At 35.1% G+C, this 22,073-nt stretch overlaps 1 protein-coding gene across 4 annotated transcripts in view; it reads left to right on the top strand.

The window, feature by feature from the left end:
- Positions 1-17,846, top strand: part of Rbcn-3A (rabconnectin-3 alpha) — a 190,436-nt gene extending 172,590 nt beyond the window's left edge. For all 4 annotated transcript variants that reach the window (XM_069840227.1, XM_069840225.1, XM_069840224.1 and 1 more), the window contains 5 exons: positions 380-440; positions 4,540-4,748; positions 9,506-9,650; positions 12,168-12,385; positions 17,433-17,846. In XM_069840227.1, the coding sequence (XP_069696328.1) occupies positions 380-440; positions 4,540-4,748; positions 9,506-9,650; positions 12,168-12,385; positions 17,433-17,633 (834 nt within the window). In that variant the 3' untranslated portion in view covers positions 17,634-17,846. The remainder of the gene's footprint in view (positions 1-379; positions 441-4,539; positions 4,749-9,505; positions 9,651-12,167; positions 12,386-17,432) is intronic.
- The last annotated feature ends 4,227 nt before the right edge of the window (positions 17,847-22,073 follow it).

Raw genomic sequence — 22,073 nt, 5'->3', positions numbered from 1 at the left:
ATGAATATTTGTAACTTATTTATGAACATTGATTTTGTTGGTTTCACTCCAGATATAAGTAGACGTTGAAGTAACACATACAATACATACCTAGTTCTAGAAGTAATTGTGAAATGCATGAAATTTAGATACACGCATTTATTTCTTTATTACATCTCTTAAGTTCCTTAAAAATTAAATACCTTATGTTTAATATCGACAGTACCACACTTTTGTCACTCCTGTCGTTCATATATACCTGGTAGAATGTTGCATGGATATGAGTTTCTTGGTGTAATATAACAGCAAAGAAATAAAACCATGCATAAATAAAGCAATTAATTACATTGCTTATGTGACTGTTGGAACTGTTTGATACTAAGTACTTTTTGTATGACAGGTGCTGAAACATCGAGTGGATGGAATAAGGAGAATTAGCTCACATCCTCTACTTCCACTGTGTAAGTTTGTAAAACGTATCAGTTAACATTTTCATGAATTTACTGTTGTTACTTCTTGTAAGTTTTACCTATTGACGCTTAAGACATGGGGATGTGTACATAATTATTGTTTATATTTTTGCTGACTTATTAATGTAATTTAATTATTTGTTACCACCTTTCATCAGATCTCCTCTTGTTACAAATATGGACCCTGTTTTGTAGTGAAATAGAAGTAGAATAAGCAGTCTGAGTTAACACAGCAGCATTTTGAACTGTCGGTGCTGCAACTAAATAAAAGCTGATGTATAAATATAACAAAACAAAGTACTATGACCAAAAACTCTTTTAAATGAAGATTACTTTCATTTCATTAATTCTGAATAAACCCAAAATGCATACACATGTTCAAACTAACCCCAAAGTGCATAGAGCTATTCCATCTCAAATCGACTGAAATATAGAGAAAATTGACCTTACAATTTCTAAATACAATGAAACTTTTTTTTTTGTACATAGAGAACTGTGGTACAATGCTTTGTGCAAAGTTTGAGGCATCAGAACTTCATAGTGTTTAAATTAAAAATATTTAAATTTATCATATTTTCATAAAATTAGCAACTTTAAACTGTTGTAGCTCCGAAACCCTTTCACCCAATGATCAAAATCATGGTTTATTTTGATGATGAGAAATTAAAGTTTATATTGACATATAAACAGATTTTCTTACTTTTTATGGAAATGGAGAAATTTTTATTTTTCCTCATTAAGATGCCTTTGGCTAGGAAAAATATTTTTAAAATATATAGTTAGATTCCGCATTGAAAGTACAAAGTACAAATAAACACATATTGATAAGAAAGTATTGAAAATATCAAATAAAGAAAATAAATAGTACGTGCGTGAACTAACTAGCCGAGACAAGCAAGGCCAGGAGACAAACACGTGATGTGTCGTCTAGCAGTCATGGCTGTGCTAGCTTTATCACAGGTTTTCTTAAACACAGGAGTAAAATGACGCCCAACGCTCACTTATCTTCAGCTCTTGGCCAGTGTGCAGTACTGCGCCGTTCAAGTCTAGGCATGTGAAAATAATCTATTTAATACCCTCGAAACTTATTGCCGTACCACTAAGCAAACAATGCCGAATCCCTCTTAATAATGCAAGGTTTTTTCTCAATATTTTTTTTACGTTTTTACAAATGGCCAAAAAACTTAAAAAGCAAGTAAAATCAGATTATCTGTCTCTCTATGTACAATAAAAATAAGGATTACTTCTTAAGATAACCTACCAAATGTCAGCTTCAAAATAAGCTCTCATTCAATGTTCTGCAGTAAATGGTTCCAGAGTTCTGAAAGAGGCTTGTTTTTATAAAATACGCTAAATTTGTCGCTCAATAATACGAAAACCGTTTGACTTTCGTTAGTATATTTTTGAAAATGCACTCCCCTCAGCACCTTGTATAAGTAGGGAAAAAATTAGAGTATAAAAAAATGCGAGGTTTTTTTACTGATTGATTTCACATAGAATAGCCCATATACATGTTCAAACTAACCCCAAATTACATACACATGTTCAAACTAACCCCAAAATACATACACATGTTCAAACTAACCCCAAAATGCATATACATGTTCAAACTAACCCCAAAATACATACACATGAAGGTTAGAGTAAATGCATATTTTGAATAGGAATGCAAACCTCTTTCACTTTCTACTTAAATTGGAAACTATAGTAGTTCAAGATATCTAATACCAAAATCTTCTAGTAATACCTTGAGCACCGACACTATACAATAATCACTCCCTGCATTAACTTAAATTGCTTGCTTACAGTGCCATACATTGACAGAGAAAAGTGTCCTTTAAAATATGATTCAGAACTGTGATTTTCTTCACATCCTTCATGATGTTTCCATCATTCTGGATCTTAAAGTTTTTCCATGGCAATAATTTTTATCTTCTTATTCCTTCCTTTATTGTCTCATAATGGAGTTCTTCAATGCAGCAGTAAAATAAATTTAAAGAGTCCTAGATTTCACCATTAAATTGCAATTTGGGTGCGTATTTTGTTAATTTAGTTGAAAATGTTCTGTTTCGCGTTGTAGACGAAATTTCACAATATTGTGCGGTTTCAACATGCTAAGAAATTTCATTTCTTCTACAGATATGCGCTAAATATATATAGACTCTCCAGTTACAATATCATAGAGGATCTGTAGTCAATTAAATGATAGCATTTTGAATAAGTTACATTACCATACGAAATTACCGTAATTTTATTAACTTTTACTGGGAAAAAAAGTATAAACCATATTCTTCCTGAGTTAAATCATAGGAACATGCAAATGAGAACATATAATTTTATCACAAGAATAATATACAGAATAAGTCAAAATGATTTTTCCAATTTCAGTAATTTATTATGTGAAATTTACTGAGTGTGTCTTGTGAAATGTGTGCTTTGAAAAGTAAAGCCTCAAAGTTTAATTTCCCCACGCTGATTCTCCACATTGATTCCACTGTCATCGACCAGGACAGGACAGCACTCGTAATGAGTGCACCTCTGTACATAGTGCATTGGACATTGTGCCACTGTCACATATTCTGTGACACAGTACATGAGGGTAGGCCACCAAAGGGAAAACTGAGAGGTAGAACTTAAACTAAGGGGATTCGTTTTGGCATTGGAACTGGAATGCGGTGTGACTTAGTGAGAGAAGAAAGACACTCTTTCAGCTTTCCCAATAACGGGACTGCCTCATTGGACAAAGCATAACACACAGTGAAAACAAAAACAGACCACAAAAGAGAAATGTGGGCAACGAACAAGAAAGGAAAAATTAAGTACAGGAAGGACAAGAGCATACATATAACAGGCCTAAACAGAATAAACAATTGGATTAGACGATCAAACAAAAGTTCTTCCTCTTTAGGAAACAAAGTACAGATGGTATTTTAAAATGGCAAGTGATCCTCTGATAGCAGTAAGGGAAACATCACGAATGAAGTCGTTGTTCAGCTGGAACTTCATGCAGAAACTGACAAAGAGGCGAGGTATTGTGCCCCTAGCACCAACCATTAGCCCAACTACTTCAGTGGAGGTGAGGTGATATTTCTCCAAATAGAATGGAACTGTGGGCTCATAACGGGCTATTGTTCCTGTGCCTCGAACCTGACGGTTGGGTCGATAATGTAGGTGGATGTAGAGCCTGGTGGAATAGCAAGCATGTCAATTCGCTGACAGGATCCTTCTTGAGAGATGCCATGGACTTCTTCGTGTACAGTGAGATCTTTCTTCCTCAAGGCTTCGGCAATCATGGACCTGATTCTGTGATGTCTAGAGTTCCGCAGTGTCCTGCTGAAAGGACAGGCACCCAAAACGTGGCCAAGAGTTTCAATCTCACTGCCGCAACGACGACAGTGGTTTCCGTCTCGGGACCTTCCTGGTATAGCATGCAGCGGACAAACATTAGCTGTCATTTTAAGAGCTAGTCTCCATTCACTGCTAGTGAGGCGATCAGGTTGTCAGATCCATTTATTGGCGGGAGTGAACTCCTTATAGAGGATGACGCCTTTCCCTTTCTGATTTAAAGAGCACGAAGATTAAAATGCTCACTCCTTGAGCTCTTATCTCAATTTTTCACTTGAAGTGAAGTGTCAGCATGTAGAGCTGAAAACCCAGGTTTAAGTCCTGGTGCCGAAGAGAATTTTTCTCTTCTATCCAGCCTTCATCAAATACTAATTGTGTTTACTTGCGTTATATTAAACTTGAGTAATGAATTATTGAAATTGGGAACATCATTTTGACGTACTCTGTAAATTTTGTTGAATAAATTGTACATAATTTAACTAAATATTGTATGAGTAAAATGACATAGAAATTGGAATATTTTATTTGACAGAAATACTTTCCTCTTTTCTGCACCCTTTTTCTTCTCTCCTCTCTCTCTACATTTCCTGTTTCGGTGAGAGTGAAATTGAAATTTCCTTGTAAGAAAATTCTTATACATATCACTCACCTTTACAAAACAGATACTATAATATTATCTTGCATGTAAATTGTTTCAAAACTGAAAAAGGAGGAGACTGCTTAAGTTGTAGGTTTTTTGTTGCAGACTTAACAGGTTCTCAAGATGGTTCTGTACAGATGTGGGAATGGGGTCATGTTCAGGCTGTTTCTGTACCCCGCCCACCTGGAACATTTGCGAAAGTGACGAGAGTGCGATTCAGTGAACATGGCAACAAGTTTGGCGTCGCAGACAGTGATGGAAATCTCAGTCTTTGGCAAGTTGGCTTAGCAAGCAACGCAAGTCGTCCTTTTTTCGTAAGTCATTTATAAATTTAATTTGTAGTTTTATTTCCCATCAACCACTTGCCTAGTTATTCCCTTCCTTTATGTTATAAAATTTATCTTTCCATGTACAGTAAAACCCCGATAAGACGCTGTTCAAGGGACCACATGTAAACCGCGTATTAACCAGGACCGCATATTAGACGGGTATACTAATTTTTTACTTATATACAGTATCTATTAGTATTTTTCTTTATTAAATACATGATTTATGGAAGGTAATACATTATTATTCCATTATGTAATTGAATCGTTCGTTGTTGAAAGGAACTAAGTCCACATTTTTGTCAATTTCATTTTTTTATCGATTTGTAATGTAGAAAGCAAGCTGCATCTGTTGGTGTTGGAACGAACTTATTACTCATATTCCTTGTGCTTTATTTGAGGTGGTCAATCTTGTCATTCGGTGTTGAAAGGAACTAACTCCTGTAGATAGTGCTTTTCAACACGGAACGACGAAGATTCCAGGTTGGCGGCCCTGTGCTAACAGTATATTCTGCCTCCAATATTTCGCGGGTTCTATGAGTCTGCAGAGACTGATTGTTGATTACTAGTTGTTTGTCGCATTAAATGTTCATATTTGATTATTCTGTACTTGATAACATTATCAGATAATGGAAGATGGAATACACAAGAAATTGTAATCTTATTAGCCTATTACAGAAAGTCTATCCTCAAGGACGAGTTCCAATCAAAACAAGCAAACTAGGAGTTGTGAGGAAAGTTTATCGTTATGTTACTACATCAGGAGATAGCAAAGATTTCTATGATTGAAATATTGCAATGGCCAACAGAACAAAAAGAAACCCTACTTTATTGAAAACAGTAATTTATTTGTACTGTTGTTCTGTATTTACCCAAGAATAATATTGGTTAATTCAATCAAATAGTAGGGTTAGTATGTTTTGTTTTCTGAGTTATTCTCATTACAAAGGTGTATGACTACTGTAAATATTCTTTGTATTTTGTGAAAATAATGTATGTAATACTGCACCATGCAAGTAACATGTTTCATAGTTGATTTTTTTCCTTAAGACATGCATTACAGGTGATTTAATAAATTTCCAATTTGTTCTTATAGGCCAAAATGTGTTTACATTTTTATAAATAGAGCATTTCCATGTTGAAAGGAACTAAGTCCAATGACGTGTTTCCTAGATTAGAAAGATTCTAATGACTGTGTGAATATTTTTATGAGTCTAAACTAATTCTGTATGCCTATATTTTAAGTGCACAATATATTTTGGTTTAATCTTCGATAGATTACTCACAAAACAGTTTTTTTCGATTATCTCAAAACTTTAAAAATTGGACTTTGTTCCTTTCAACAATAATCGATTCAATTACTGTACTGTATGTCAAAGACATTTACAATATGTACTGTACTTAATTCTTTCGAAAAAAGTCAACTTTAGTTGTTTGCAGTGTGCGTGTTCTCCAAGTCCTCGTGTTTATCACACTTCACTTTCCTCTGCTTACATCCTCCCAATGTTGCAGCTGCAGTGATTGAGTCGCGATGTTTTATTATCGTCCATAATGTCGATGATGGGATTCCTAACGAATCAAAGAGTTGTTTCTTATCAAGAGTACTGTTTTCATCGTACTTTCGTAAGATTTCCAATTTTTCCGACATGCTTTTCATTTAACACTCATTGTAATCACACTCACAGACACTTCAGTACATTAAAGGACAACAAACTGCCCAGCAAAAATTTCTAGAATTTTATTACGGCCAAGTGAGGAAAGTTGTTTGAGAAAGGGTTTGCAAGAGGGTGGGGTATTGTAACTGTATGTAGGCTTTAAGCGTGCAGATAAAGAGTCTAATAAGAGAGCGTAACAAGAGGGTGGGGTATTTGTAGAGTATGATGGTTTAAGTACGCAGGTAAAGGATCGAACACCAGTACTTCTCAGGTTAATGGTACCAGTGAGTTCAATAGTCAAAAAGTTTCATTACTCTTACAGTACATTGCCGAAAATTGCATCGAAAATATTCCACAAAAATAGCGTATTATGCAGGACTAGAGTGCAAAAAACAGGGTATTTTATAAAGGCGTTATATATGAAATGTGCAGGGACTGGACAGAAAAACATTCCATGGAGTAGCGTAATAAGCAGACATGTCTTATCGAGGTTTTACTGTATTAATATGCTTCTATTATAGTTCGTTGTTAGGGCACGAACTTTCATTCTGCGGCCATGGGTTCAATTTCCAGCATAAATTGAAATAAATAGTTGTAGTGAACAAGAAAAGAAAATGAGGGATTCTTCCAGAGTTCTCTTCTTTCATTTCACCAACACTACACATTTCATCTTATTTTTCTCTTAATTTCATACCATTTCATGTATTGTATTGTATTTGATTGCCAACACTTACATCCATGTAATATGGACCTCACAATTTTTGTATCCGGTGCCACAATTACGTTCATTACAGATATACCTTATATAGACACTCTTATAATTTGACTTTAGACCCCATTTAAATAGATCAGTATTTCCATCTCTAAAAAACCTAACAATTTGATTTAGATCATTCAAAAATTCACACCTTTAAAAACTTAACAACTTGATTTAGATCATTCTAAATTGCCACTTTTACGACTTTGTTCTTGATTTTCAGTACACTTGTATCGAACACATACTGTTTCTGATAATACTTGTTACTAAAACATACCACCCCATTGTCCAATAAGTTCATTATTATGTATGTTTGTTGTATGCATTTCCTTTTTCAGATCTCACTAATTTTCTACATATTATACTTACTATCCTAGCTAGCCTCCCCCGCCAGGCTCCTCACCTATTTTCAATTATCTCTCTCGTTATACTTAACTTCCTATTACACTTCTCTAATTCATTCAGACTTGACACTTTTATCACTCTGTTCTTGATTTTCAGATCACTTAGACTATATCGAACACACACTGTTTCTAATAATACTTGATACTAAAACTTATTACACCCTTGTCCAATATGCTCGTTATTATGTCTGTTTCTTGTGTACCTTTCATTTTCCGATCTCACTAATTTTCTACATATTATACTACGCCATCCTAGCTAGCCTCCTCCCCCATATTTCTTACCTATTTTATTAGACTATATCGAACACACACTGTTTCTAAAAATACTTGATACTAAAACATATTACACCATTGTCCAATATGCTCGTTATTATGTCTGTTTCATGTGTACCTTTCATTTTCCGATCTCACTAATTTTCTACATATTATACTACGCCATTCTAGCTAGCCTCCTCCCCCATATTCCTTACCTATTTTATTAGACTATATCGAACACACACTGTTTCTAAAAATACTTGATACTAAAACATATTACACCCTTGTCCAATATGCTCGTTATTATGTCTCTTTCATGTGTACCTTTCATTTTCCGATCTCATTAGTTTTCTACATATTATACTTCGCCATCCTAGCTAGCCTCCACCCCCATACTCCTTACCTATTTTATTACCTCTAAAAAATTGTTCATCATTAGCAGAATGTCGTCTTTTGTAGCCAGGTTACCTGATGACTCTTCTCCTGTTCTGGGTCCTGAATTAAACTCATCATTCTTATTCTTCACTTCACTTCTCACCATTTCAGCTCTTGCACTCACAGAAACACTTTCACTTCCCAAATCACTTGTATTTTTACTCGTGTCATTAACCTTCATTGCCTTCGCATATGTTTTCTTCTTCAGAATTCTTGATCTCAGCATTCCTTTGTTCTGTCTCGCTTCCTCCTGCGTGATCTGCAATTCAGCTAATTCTCCGTCGTCTACACATACCTGGTCAACGATCTTCTATACCATTTTATGTAATAATATGACACAAGGCGACACATGAGGTTCATTGACACCAAATTGAGTTAGTCACCCACATGTGCTACCCTCTCTATGAAACCATTATAAACATGAACCATTGCTATCAAGGGAGTTTAGGGTGATATTCACTTACTTCTCCAGATTTGATCTATACGTCTGGTGACTGTTAGGAAACTGCCTGATTCATTCTTGTGGTATATTCGAGATTGCAACTCTGTCCATTGAAGTTCTCTCATCCCACCTCTTCTACCCAGGGTCATAGTACGCACAACAGAATGTATGATCTCAGTGCCTTTGGATCTGTGTCCACCCCTCTGTGATAAAAAAAATGCATACCTAATAACTAATGGCGGCCGGGTAGCTCAGTTGGTAGAGCAGCTGGCTACGGACTGGAAGGTCCAGGGTTCGATCCCGAGTGGTGACGGGATTTTTTCTCATTGCCAAACTTTCTGAATGGCCCTGAGGTTCACTCAGCTTCCTATAAAATTGAGTACCGGGTCTTTCCCGGGGGTAAAAGGCAGTCAGAGTGTGGTGCTGACCACACCACCTCATTCTAGTGCCGAGGTCATGGAAAGCATGGGACTCTACATCCATGCCCCCCAAGTGCCTTCATGGCATGTGAGGGGATACCTTTACCTTTTACCTAATAACTAATAAGTGTTCACTAATTTACAAAAATAACTTATTTCGAAATACTGTCATAGAAAATTTGTAATCATTAACTAAAGTTTTGTTATTTTTTACATAAACATAAAGTGTTTGTTATTTCATAAATCTCTCTTGAAATTATAAATTATTTCGTAAATCTAAACGCTATTTTTAGTCATAAAGAATTGGTTCAAGATAATCATACCGATTTTTATAGAGAAGGTTATACATTTATATAATGAAACTAATTTTTGTTCCAGACTTACCAGTGTCACAACAAAGTAACCAGTGACTTCGTGTTTCTTGGTTCGTGCAGCATGCTTGCTACAGCTGGTCATAGTTCAGAAAGCAAGAATGTTGCATTATGGGATTCACTTTTGCCTCAGAAAAAAGCTCTTATTACTGGTAAGTTTTTCCTCTAGTTCTTACACTAAAGTGAAGTTATTGGATCAACTAGCATAGTCAGAGTCATAACATGCCACTGCACCATGTCCAAGTTGGAGTGAGATCTCATTCTTAAAACTGCTGATTCTCAGTGATCTTGAACTGCCGTTAACATAACTCTATGGGTTTATTCTGATTTTCGGAGAAGAAGACTGCAAGACAGTTCGAAGCTCTTACAGCTGTGGAATACAGTCAGAATTATACCCTTGACACATGTTAAAATCCTTGCTCCTTGTAGACATCATAATTTTTAATGATGCATTACTTCTTCATGGTAATAAGATGTAGGCGAGATTCACTATCTCTGACATTACAGAACCACTTGGAAGTTCTGTCATCAGAATCGTAAGTTCATAAAAAATATTGTTGAATGTGCAATAAATTTTTATAGAGAACATTGTCCATTATAGGGAGTATATTTAATGCTTGTTCTGTTTACAAACAAAGTTTTCTTTTGAAAATCTTATACACAAGTTTCTGAATACAATGATATTATTTTTTTGTGATTCATGTAGATAATCTTTCAGCATATTCACATAACGATAGAGAACAAATATGCAAATGCATGAACTTCCTTTCCCTACTGATAACTGTTCCTTAATCTTTCAATTATATCATGATGTGTTACGCTGAAGCAGTAACAGTATTTTAAGGGACACAAGATTGTTGGAGGCAAACATGGGCAGTGCAGCTTCGAATTTCCATGAATTTCAAAGTGGGTTGCATCTTAATAATAAATAAATACTGTATTACTGCGCTCCTACATTTTCATGGCAAACCCAGTTTCGAGCAAAACTGAATTAAACCTTGTAAGTGACATTCTGGAATTTAAAATACGATCTTGTAAAGTGTAAAAAACAAATAAATGAAAAACATAGGGCTATATCCGAAATAAATTAACATAGAAATTATAGGAATTTTGCCAGGACCTCAGAAAAAAAGGATGAATAAGTGTGAAAAATGTATAAGTGTGAAATGTATAATAAAAGCTTTACCGTATTTCTATGATTCTGGGTACAATTGTTGAGTTCATGCTAAATTTGTTATGTATAAATATAATGTTTGGAGGAGATTTTATTGGAATACTCCTGTTTCCCCTGCCAAATTTCACTTTTTTCTACATTCTACATGTCGTCATAAATGCCCATTGTTAAGAGAAAAGAGTTTGAACATTTAATAAAAATAAAAAGAAAAAAGAGAATAGGGTGTAAGAATGAATTAATGTGTGATTTCAATTACAATAAATACTGTCTTCTTTCTTCCTTCGCACACTGAATGAATGTGAAAAGAGAGAAATATAATAGAAAAACATGCAGTAGTGAGAAATATGGAGTGAATCTAATCCAAGTAACATATGAAAGTATAAGAAAATAGTACATTATGCAACGAGCCTATAATGGTAGTAATTAAGACGCGAATATGTTTATGAAACGAGCGTGAGTTTCATAATTTTCATACGAGTGTCTTAATTACCATTATAGTCAAGTTTCATACGACTTTTTATGCTCAACCATATTTCTAACTTGAAATAATTCATAAGTATTCATGTTATTCTTATTTGACTGAGGAGCGGAACTGACCTTGTGCAATACCTCGTAAATTGTGAGATGTGAGCAGACGCGAAAGTATTGATTTTTTCCGAGAAACAAATCTCTCGTGCTAGTTGTCTTTCGATTGCATATCCGAGAATAATCGATACTTGTGCTTTCATATTGCTACAATGGTGTTTTCTGATTGGTGGAACACCTGAACTTTAATGAATAGGTGTACTTTAATGAGGTCCATTAAAGGGCTGCTATAGTAGCCTCGTTTAATTATTAGGCAGCGGCATTCCTTTTAAGATTTGTAGGTCTTTATTGCATGCACCGATAATAAAATGAAAATGCGACGTTGTCACGTCTTGTTTGTTGCTGCTATATATTAATATAACATGGAACAAGACACACTGCTAAAATTTGCAACTCTGGTTTATATATACACTCCACGTGGAGTATTGTAGCGGCCTTCAAAAGACTTGACGACAATGGTCAGCGCGGCATAATTAAAATTATTGAAACTACAAAGCTTCCGTCCATACACTCCACGTGGAGTATTAGAGCGGCCTTCAAAAGACTTGACGACAATGGACAGCGCGACATAATTAAAATTATTGAAACTACAAAGCTTCCGTCCATACACTCCGCGTGGAGTATTAGAGCGGCCTTCAAAAGACTTGACGACAATGGACAGCGCGACATAATTAAAATTATTGAAACTACAAAGCTTCCGTCCTCTTTGACACCGCTAGCCTACTAATTGAACGTGGCTACTTTACCAGGTGTATAATTACTGCATTTCGGCGTGGTCGAGCATAAAATAAATTAAACGTGTATTAGCTTGGAAAGGTATTACATTCATTACATTTTCTTAACTTAGATATGTATAGTTTTTGATCGCTGAGTTGTAAAAGATCACTTAAAGTTGTTTAATATTTTGTAGCCTTTGCATGCCATGACCAAGGTGCATCAAGTCTGGTTTATGCACCTCAACATCAGTTGCTTATTTCTGCTGGCAAGAAGGGTGATGTGTGTATAGTTGATGTACGTCAGAGGCAACTACGTCATCGTTTCCAGGCACATGAGTCTCCCATAAAGTGCCTAGCCATTGACCCTGGTGAAGAGTTCTTTGTGACAGGTTCAGCAGATGGTGATATTAAGGTAAGAAAATATCTCAATATATTGAGTTGTCGCATTATGCTACATACTAGTACGGATATAGCATATTTTATGTAACAGTTTTCTTACAATAAAACATATTTTGCAGTAAAAATGTAAATATATCTGTAGTCATCTGATCAGAAGTGTGACAATTGAGAAAAAGTATGTGGTTAAGTGGTTAGTTGTGTTGGTAAATGCGAATAGGGCCAGATATCCTGAATAGTTGTTTTTCATGTTCTAAATTCTTGTTGCAGTTTATATCCATTCAGTTGATATTTAAGAAATTTATGCTTCAGTGTCAGGGAAGTTGAAGTGTAATTGTAACAAAATTTCAAATTCGGTTTTCAGTAACATTATTTACTTTTCTACATTGAAAATATTGGAGTAATTAAAAGTTTCAGTATGTTTATATTAGACTAAATAGCTCAGTAAACACTTCCTTCCAAGTCTGATGCATCCCTAATGGTGTTTATGCCAGTTTGTTAATTTCTTGATCTTCTCGTTCATTCTCTTTTCTTCCCAGTGCAGATATGTTTAGTCTCATAAACTTAATAGCTTTTTTTTTGTCAATGAGATGTACTGTACATAGAACCTCGAATATACATCATAATGAAAGAGAGAAGGAACAGTTAATTGAAAAGATGGGAGTCCCTACAGAAAATGATTTTCTCTCTCTAGCTTATAAAAAATCTGCACTTCAGCATCAGTGATATTTTTTCCTCAAATTCATTGTAATTTTTCTAAGGAGAAGAATATCCCAAAATGAATTATCATCCTCTTGTTCTAAAAACTGCATGAGTATCTTTCATGGTCTAGTTGTTTCCTCCGTGTTGATGACTGGAGGATGCTTTTTCTTCCCATTTATCACACTATCATTCCCATGTCCCTTCATTCTTTTTTCTGTTTCCATCCTTTTCTCTTCGCATATTAGCCATCATTGCGTGCTGAATGCCCATCACAATCATTTTCAGAATTTTACAAAACTTTTCCTCTTAAATAATTTCCACACCTTTACTAACACATTGCCACTGACATAATTAATATAACATATAATAATTAATGTTAAATACAACATATTATGGTCAGTAAGTATGCATGTAAGTTTTAATTGATGAAGCATCGTGAGTTTAAAGGCCTGGTTGCCAGTGGTCATTCAAGCACTGTGCCGCCCAGCAGCCGAAGAATTAACCAGTACTTATTGCTGGAACGCTCTGTAGAAACATTTCCTGTCACACAATAAAGATTTGATGCAGGAACTGCAAGTTTCAATCCCAACTATTTTCGTACGAGGGTGGATCAGAAAGTAACACACAATAATTTTTTTCTGCATTGGTATTGTGGCTGGGATGTTGACATTTCACCGAGGTATAGTTTGAAGTTTTCACTACAGACACAATTTGTTTTGCGTATGCAGCTCTAGCGAGAGAGGCATGAACTACTCAACAAAGATGGCGCGCATGTTACTGTCGTCAACTTGTGAAGAGCAGCGAAGTGTTGTGCGATTTTTGTGGGCTAAAGGACAGTGAAATTCAGAGGGATGTGTGGTGTGTACTGTAGCAACATCTCCAGGTGGTGTGCATTCTTCGCGATGGCCGTGAGAACCTTTGTGATTTGCCATATTCCGGACAGCTAGTAACAGCTGTAACCCAACGAAATGTCACAGGCATTGAGGTGGCAATTTTGAACGACCAGCAGATCCAACTGCGAACCTTATCTCAGCAATTCAACATTTCATACAGTGCAGTGTACGATATCGTGCATGACACATTGAAATTTCATAAACTTAGTGCTTGCTGGGTGCCTAAGAACCTGACAGACGACCACAAGGGCCAGCAAATGATCACATGCTTGGACCACTTAAGGCGTTACGCTGCAGAAGGGCATGACTTTCTGAAAGGAATTGTCATTGATGATGAGTCCTGGGTGTACCACTACATGCCTGAAACAAAGCAGGCCTCTATGGAGTGGAAACATGCTGCTTCCCCAGTAAAGAAAAAATTCAAAGTGACGCAATCTGCTAAGAAAGTGCTTGTGACAGTGTTCTGGGATATGCATGGTGTTTTGTTGGTGGACTTTGCTAAACATGGGACCACTGTGAATGCTGCAGCCTATATTCAAACGTTAGTAGAGTTGTGTTGTGCCCTTTGTGACAGACACCGTAACATTAATGCTGACGATGTTAAACTTCTTCGTGACAATGCTCGCCCCCGTGTTGCGGCTTCTGTTCGTGGGAAAATCAGCACATTTGGTTGGGAGGTGCTCCAATACCATCATACAGTTCAGACCTTGCACCATCAGAGTTATCTGTTCGGTACCATGAAGAAATTCCTGGCCGACCATCAGTTTGCGACTGATGCAGAAGTGCAGAAAACTGTCCACAGATGACTTATACTCCAACCGAATGGGCTTCCAAGAACAGGGTATACTGAAACTGGTACCACAATGGGAGAAATGTGTTGAGAAACTTGGCGCCTATGTAGAAAAGTAGCTAAAACATGAGTGTTCATTTATGTATTTCACTATACTGGAGAATTACCGTGGTAGCTTTGAACGGTGCTGTTACGTTTACCACCCAATTTAACTACATTCACAATGTTGCCAACATAACATGATTTTGGTCTGTGGTGTCGTTAGAAGGAGAAATTTATTTCTTTTTCTCTCTACCTCCTTCGTTCTGAACATTACTGAGAGATAGCACCTCTGTTACTCTCATCTATTGCAATAATTTTTCCCTGGACCATCAATTTGCTTGGACGACATTTCTACATAGAAGATTAAGACAGATCTTACAAGTGATCTCCAGTTACTAACAGTATGGTCATCAAAATTGTGTGTCCATTTTATCTCGAACTAAAATCTCTCTCGCATTTTCTTTTGTTTCATCACAACCAAATGGATTTATCTCTTCGGTATTGATGTTTCTAGTCAGTCGTGGCCTTTATGAGAGTTTTTGTTTCATAATATTGATAGACGGTAATATAATTAAAGCGGTGAATAATTTCATGGCCCCTAAAAGTTTTTTTTTTTTTTTTTTTTTTCTTCTTCTTCGTAAAAGGCTAGGTATTTTGTCTAGGTCACAAATAAAATTGCAACGCAGTCATAATTATGTACTTAATGCTTTGGTGAACATTAACCGGAAATTTACTTTCCGTTATTTAAATGATATTCTGTGAACCACACCTTTTTTCTCTTTATTTCGTTGTCATAACCTACTTTAAGGTCTCACTACATAAGCATTTTCTTTTAGTGCATTCAAAACATCGTCGTTGTACTGCATAAATCTTGCACTTGACTAATAGAGTGATTTATTTAAGAATATAGTCGCAAATTTTACTACCACCATTTCGATTGTCTTCTGTTTGACACGGCTCGGTATGGCCCAGTGACTAGTGGCCAACGAGTAACATCGACTTTCGACATTGCTCTGCTGTGGGTATTATCCAGTTATTTCATGTATTTTTTTTTATTTTTGTTTACCTATTAAACAGTTTTTTTATTTATATACTAGCCGTACCCGTGTGCTCTGCTGCACCCGTTAGAAATAAATATAAAGTAATTACATAATTAAAATAGGACATTTGATCCAGGGAACATTTGTGTTTGATAGAAGGATAAATCGTTTAATATGTTACTTAATTTAAATTGTATTTAAAATATTAAAATGCGATCATTTTGATCCAGAGACACTCATTTGGTGCAATGACAATTCCTTTAATATGTTTCTTAATTGTTATTACCAATTATTTTTGGAAAAGCGAAAATTAACAGAAAAATTTTGGCTACAGATTTATTATTATGTTTATATTATATTATACTATGAAAAAGTGTGTTGATAACGGATGTACTCGAACTAGAAAGTTTTTAATTTGTTGTGGAAGCTCTTGAATCTCAGGAGGAACAACTTTTACAACAGCGCAACATAATCTGCTTGGCTCATTACCCAATTTTTTTGCATTGCATTTATTGCATATGTATTTTATGTATTTTAACACGATTCAATTGAGCATAGTTAAAATTTGAATTATAAAATAATGGATTGCTAAGCTAACGTACTATTACTGCATACTAAATCAATACACTCTCGTTGTTCGTTAATTCTCTGAGATAAAAATGAATATGTTCATAAACATTATTTTCAGAAATACAGGAAATGAATATAGAGAATAACCTATCAAGTTTTCTGTGCATAAGAAGCTATTTTAATCTTACCTGTCCTCAATTCACTCAGAAGTTACTGTAATAACATTATAGCATTATGTCCATCCAGAGAAACTACACTTTCCAATGATGAAATAATAATTAATTATACAAATCGGTTAATTTAGCTTCTGATATTACTTCATACAAACACAGAAACATTGTCTGTAGGCTATGTTTCATAGCTTTCGATTGTTGTGTCCAAGGCCCCTTATAGACGAAGTCATTTGTTTTTTATTTCAATACACCGCCTTAGATGGCAATTATTTTAATTTTAAAACTGATTTATCTCATTAAATATCAGGCCTATCAAACTTTTTCAGAGGATAAAACTTATCAGAAATCATTTGTAAAGAAACTTTTGTTATGTAACATATTTCAGAAAAATCAATAATCGAGATATTTCGATTTATTTAATTCAGGCCCCCTTATAACCCCCCTTTTAAATAACGTATTTTGAATGCCATATAGCCTAAAATCTAAGTTACAACGAACTTAATTTATATTCCAATTTTCATCGAAATCAGTTCAGCCATTATCGCGTGAAAAAGTAACAAACATACAGACAGACAGACAGACAGACAGACATACAAACAAAAATTTCAAAAAAGCTATTTTCGGTTTCAGGGTGGTTAATTATATATGTTAGGACCAATTATTTTTGGAAAATCGAAAATTACCAGAAAAATTTCGGCTACAGATTTATTATTAGTATAGATTTAATTATTGTGTGCTACTTTCCGATCCACCCTTGTAGATAATTTTATCTCTGATACTTGAGATATTTATATGAATTTTGTGAATAATAACAGCCATGGAAGGTGCTTGGAAACATTCTTATTGTTGACAGGTTTGGGGACTGGCAGTACATACAGCATTATATTCATTTCCTGGAGAACACGCTCGTTCCAGTTTCTTCAAGAACATTGGTCAAGGTGTGACACAGTTGCATGTTGACTCATCTTCTCGGCTGTTTTCATGTGGTGCTGATGGCTCTATGAAAGTGCGGCAGCTGCCTGAAAGAGATTTAGCAGTGCAGACTTTATACTAAGTTATGGTGAAGGTGGTGGTTATTCAGTAGATGGCCATGCAGGTACTGGCACTTCGGTACCTGCGGTATTAAAAGTATTCAGACTCCCATTTCCAATGGTAGCCAGTCATTGTGAGATAACAGTTTCCAAAGCAAGTGTTTGTTATGCTGTATAGTAAATTATTTGCATGAGTTCTCAGATTCAGAGTGCTGTGTCGGTTGTCGGGCAGGTGATTAAGCGTCTTAAGTGTGAGTCATTGTGGCAGTGTTTCGAAAATTAAATGTTGCTCCCTGAGCTGCTTCAGAGACGTGATATATGTAACTACATGCCTTACAGGTGATTTGAAACCACCTTTAATCGGTCATCCATAGTTCGTACCTCATGTTGGAAGGAAAGTGTGTCAAAACTATTCTGAAGTAGAGTTCAGTTATTGCTCAGAGAAATTTTTTACTAAATCAAAACAACTGTATGGTGAACCTAGATAAGTTTACTTCTTTTTATTTTCTCGTAAATTATTTTGGTCTGTTGGTACTGAGAACATAATAGGAATGTAACATAGAACAATGATCGTTTAACACCAAAACCTTCATAATTAGTTGTAATCCAATTTATTTATAATGAAATAAAATATATAATACAAATGAAAAGGAAATTACAGAAGGTCGAAAGCTTATTGGCTTTTAATAGTTCGCAGTGTTAAGGAGATGTTAGAAATATTAATGAAATTTTGTTGTTTATCTACATTTTCAATTTGACTTGTTTATTTAAGTAAAAATGTTTATAATAATTATAACATTGAGGTATGGTGTCCTGTATGAGGATTAGATGTGTTGCTGAAAAAGTTCTTTAGCTATAATGTTAGAAAGGGCCTAGTCGACACGAAGAAGACGTTTGTAATATAGTTATTCAGTGTCATTAATACAATAAAATGCTAGAGGCGAATGAGCGCAGCAGATGTTAAAGTATTTGTGTGTGACCAGCATGTGCAGCTGAGTTGTTGTAGTGAATCTGATCGGGTCGTGTTATTGATATGTCAGTTAGTGATTGGAGCATATGTGTCAGTCACTTGTTTGCGAATAGCAATGGTCGTAATTCTATTGAAAACCCCGGAGACTGGACTTGCAGTCAGTTGAGAGATGTAAGCAGTGAATTAACCTCTGTCAGTGTGCTGTGACTATTCATATAAATTGTAGTGATCTTGAAGGTGCAGTGAGGTCTAGTCTTGTCATCTCGAGCAAACTCCTTATTATGTTGTTGATTATCTCTTAGCACGTTATATTACTGTAAATGTGAGCAGATTTACCTATGTATTATGAAGTGGGAGGCTACCTTCAATCGGGATTCTGTGTCCATCAATCTAATGTTGTTTGAGCCTTCCCCAGCTCTCGGCCTTAAGATAGGGATTCGGCTTAGCTTGTAAATTACAATAATGAACAGTCGACTGAAAACATTCCATTGTGAGCATGTGATAAGTATGTGGTAGTGGTGCCAAAGTCATGTTAAATATCACGTTGTGAATAAGATATTTTATTGATTTTCCTGTGGTCCATTTCTTGACGTACAGTCTGTTGCACGTTGTTTCCATGAGATATTTTAACCCTCGTCATCACAGAGCTGTCATTAATAATTTATTACCTGCAGTTATTGTTTTCATTATCAAAGATTTTTATTTAAGTATTTTACAGTATTTTTAACAACAATAAATCACGCTTGGTGTAAATTGTCAGTATATAATGTAAATTTGTACATAATTAGAATATTTCTTTATGTTCGAAGACAAATGAAATGCGAGGTGGCAGTTGTTTGACATATCCATTTGTTTTATAAAATTTTGTTGTTTTAGTAAGTGAAATTTAAGAACTCGTATGAAAGTGTTGAGCAAGTGCATGAATTTTTATTAACAATCATTGCTACGGAACCTTTGGCAACAGTATCACATGGAACTAAGTATCTGGTAACTTTGATAATTTATAAAAATATTTGGATCGATTTTACATTAATATAATTGGACCCTGTTTCTTGTGCAGTACTTGTATTTTTATACATTATCAATGTTATATAGACAGAGGGGCAATAGTGAGAGGCACTTCATCACATGTAGTTGAAAATAAATTGAAGTACTGAACAAATTGTTATACCATGTATATTATGGTACACTTCCTATAATTTGTTATTTGTGGTATATATTTGTACGACCAGGAAGACGTTAGATTTTGCAGTGCAAAGCCACAATAAGAACGGGTATGTAATGGTAATCTGCTTATCTAACTCTTTCTGATTTCAGTAGGGTGATTTTGGTCATATGTGGCATCAACTAGTGCATAAGAGATAAAATGCTAAGATTGAGTACTAAAATGTATGCCCGTGAAGTTCTACTGCATCTCTGCACAAAACGAATATGTTGATGCCTTGTATACCAACAAGCTGTATTCTTGCTGTTGAAAGATTGTAAATAATATCCTATAATAATCACACATAAACACACTACTTTAAGAAGACAATACAATGTTTGAAAATATTAATTACATGAAATCTGTATTACTCAATTATTGGTTAATATTTTCTGTGTCTTTTCAAATGTCAATTGCCCCTTCTTAGTGGTAAGTCTACTGATTCATCGAGTCCAACTTTTAAAAGTAATTAATATAGTCATAATTAAATGGAAATGTGCTATCTTGTCAGGACTTGACCTGATTGTTACTGTTAATGTTATCTAGATGATTACATGTTATCAGATACGGAAGAAGAAAAGTTGTGCCCGATGAAACTGAAGCTGCTGCCTTTATTGTTTTTTCCAACTGTGAAATAACATGCACGGTGCTCTTGATTGGTTCCCGTCTTGTTTGCTGTGTGTTTCTAATACTGTCTGTCCAGTGAAACGAAGACCTTGTGTCGAGCAAGGATACCTTATTTTTTTATAGTTAAGAACCGTTAATAGTTGGGTTCTGGCTCAGAAGTAATTAATGAAATGGTAATGGGAAGTATTCACGATTCTAGTTTAACGATATTCTGATTTAGTGTACAAAAGTTGTTCCTGATGCTCTGTGTTTTCCTCTATAGTTGTCCATATTCGAGAACCTTCCCACATTGACAAAAATAAATCTTCCATGTTCCTAATGTAGTGCACTCCTTCCCATCCTCAAAACCGGTAGCTCCCCTCTCCCACGTTCCCCCTCCATTTTGTCTGTGTGAAGATTATTATATAATTATATAAATATACACTGGATGTAAATATATACACAACACACCAAGAATGTATGATACTACAGCAATTAAATAAAGACCCACTATGTTATATGTGTTCTTTTACTACAGTGTGAGCAAATATAAATTTTTACTAGTAGTGTTAAAGGATTTCCTGTTAGCTGTAGCAATGTTGGAAAAGAAAGCTTGTAAGATTCAGTAAAAGGTACTGCAGTGGGTATGAAACTTTACCACATGTGCTTGGGAGTTGCCCACAGGGAGAAGTACTCAGAATAAAACATCACAACATCATACGTTCTATGATCGCAGATGCACTTCGATCCAAAAATCTAGACGTTCACGAGGAAGTTCATTGTATTGCTGATGGTGGAAGCAATCGTAGGATCGATATCATAGCTATAAATAGAAATAAACAGACAGCCGAAATAATTTGATCCTACCATCAGATTTGAAATCTCAGCCACTCAACCATCTGAAGTGAATGAAGAGAAAAAGAAAATCTACGAGCCCACGATTCAGTACCTATCGGCGAAATACAACATAGAAAAAAATCATAGTTACCTCACCACCATAATAAAATTTTCTGTAGCGATATTTCGTCAGCATCTTTATGGTGTACATACAATTTAAATTATACTTGGTTCTATTTTTTTTCTTAAGTCTTAATCAGTTTTGTCTGAAACCTGTTTATATAATGTTTCATTTTAAATTTTATTGTGAGCTATTCTGTGTCGCAGGGCAAACCCAAAATATTGGGTCGGACCAATAAAATAAATACGAAATAATTCTAGGGAGTAATTCTGAAATAATACAGTAAAATTCAGATAGAGTCAACAGATATATAAAAAAATAATCAGTCTTTAAACTATGTACGTATGGTATCTGATATACAGTGTCAGAGATTGTGCAATTAGGCAGTTTAGGAATCACGTTATCTACAGTAACACAAACTGTTCTCACAGACACAATATTGTCAAGCAACCAGGCAGCTATCATAGGAGTGGGAAATGGTTGATCTAATTTGTTGATGAGGCTACTGTGGGACTGAGAGCATAGTTATGTAAATAATTATCATCTTTGACACAGATACTTTTGAAAACGTACTGTCTTTACCATTTATTTTACCACACGATTTTATATAAGAAACTAAATCATGAAAGAAGAATCCTTAGAGTCAATTGTGAGTGAATCATAATTTTGTGATTATTTTTTTAGACAGTCACCCATTAATTATTTAGTAAAAATTATATTTCATC

This window comes from Periplaneta americana, chromosome 11 (genome assembly GCF_040183065.1).
Source record: "Periplaneta americana isolate PAMFEO1 chromosome 11, P.americana_PAMFEO1_priV1, whole genome shotgun sequence".
Lineage (NCBI taxonomy): Eukaryota > Metazoa > Arthropoda > Insecta > Blattodea > Blattidae > Periplaneta > Periplaneta americana.
This window is presented reverse-complemented; position numbering and strand designations above follow the sequence as displayed.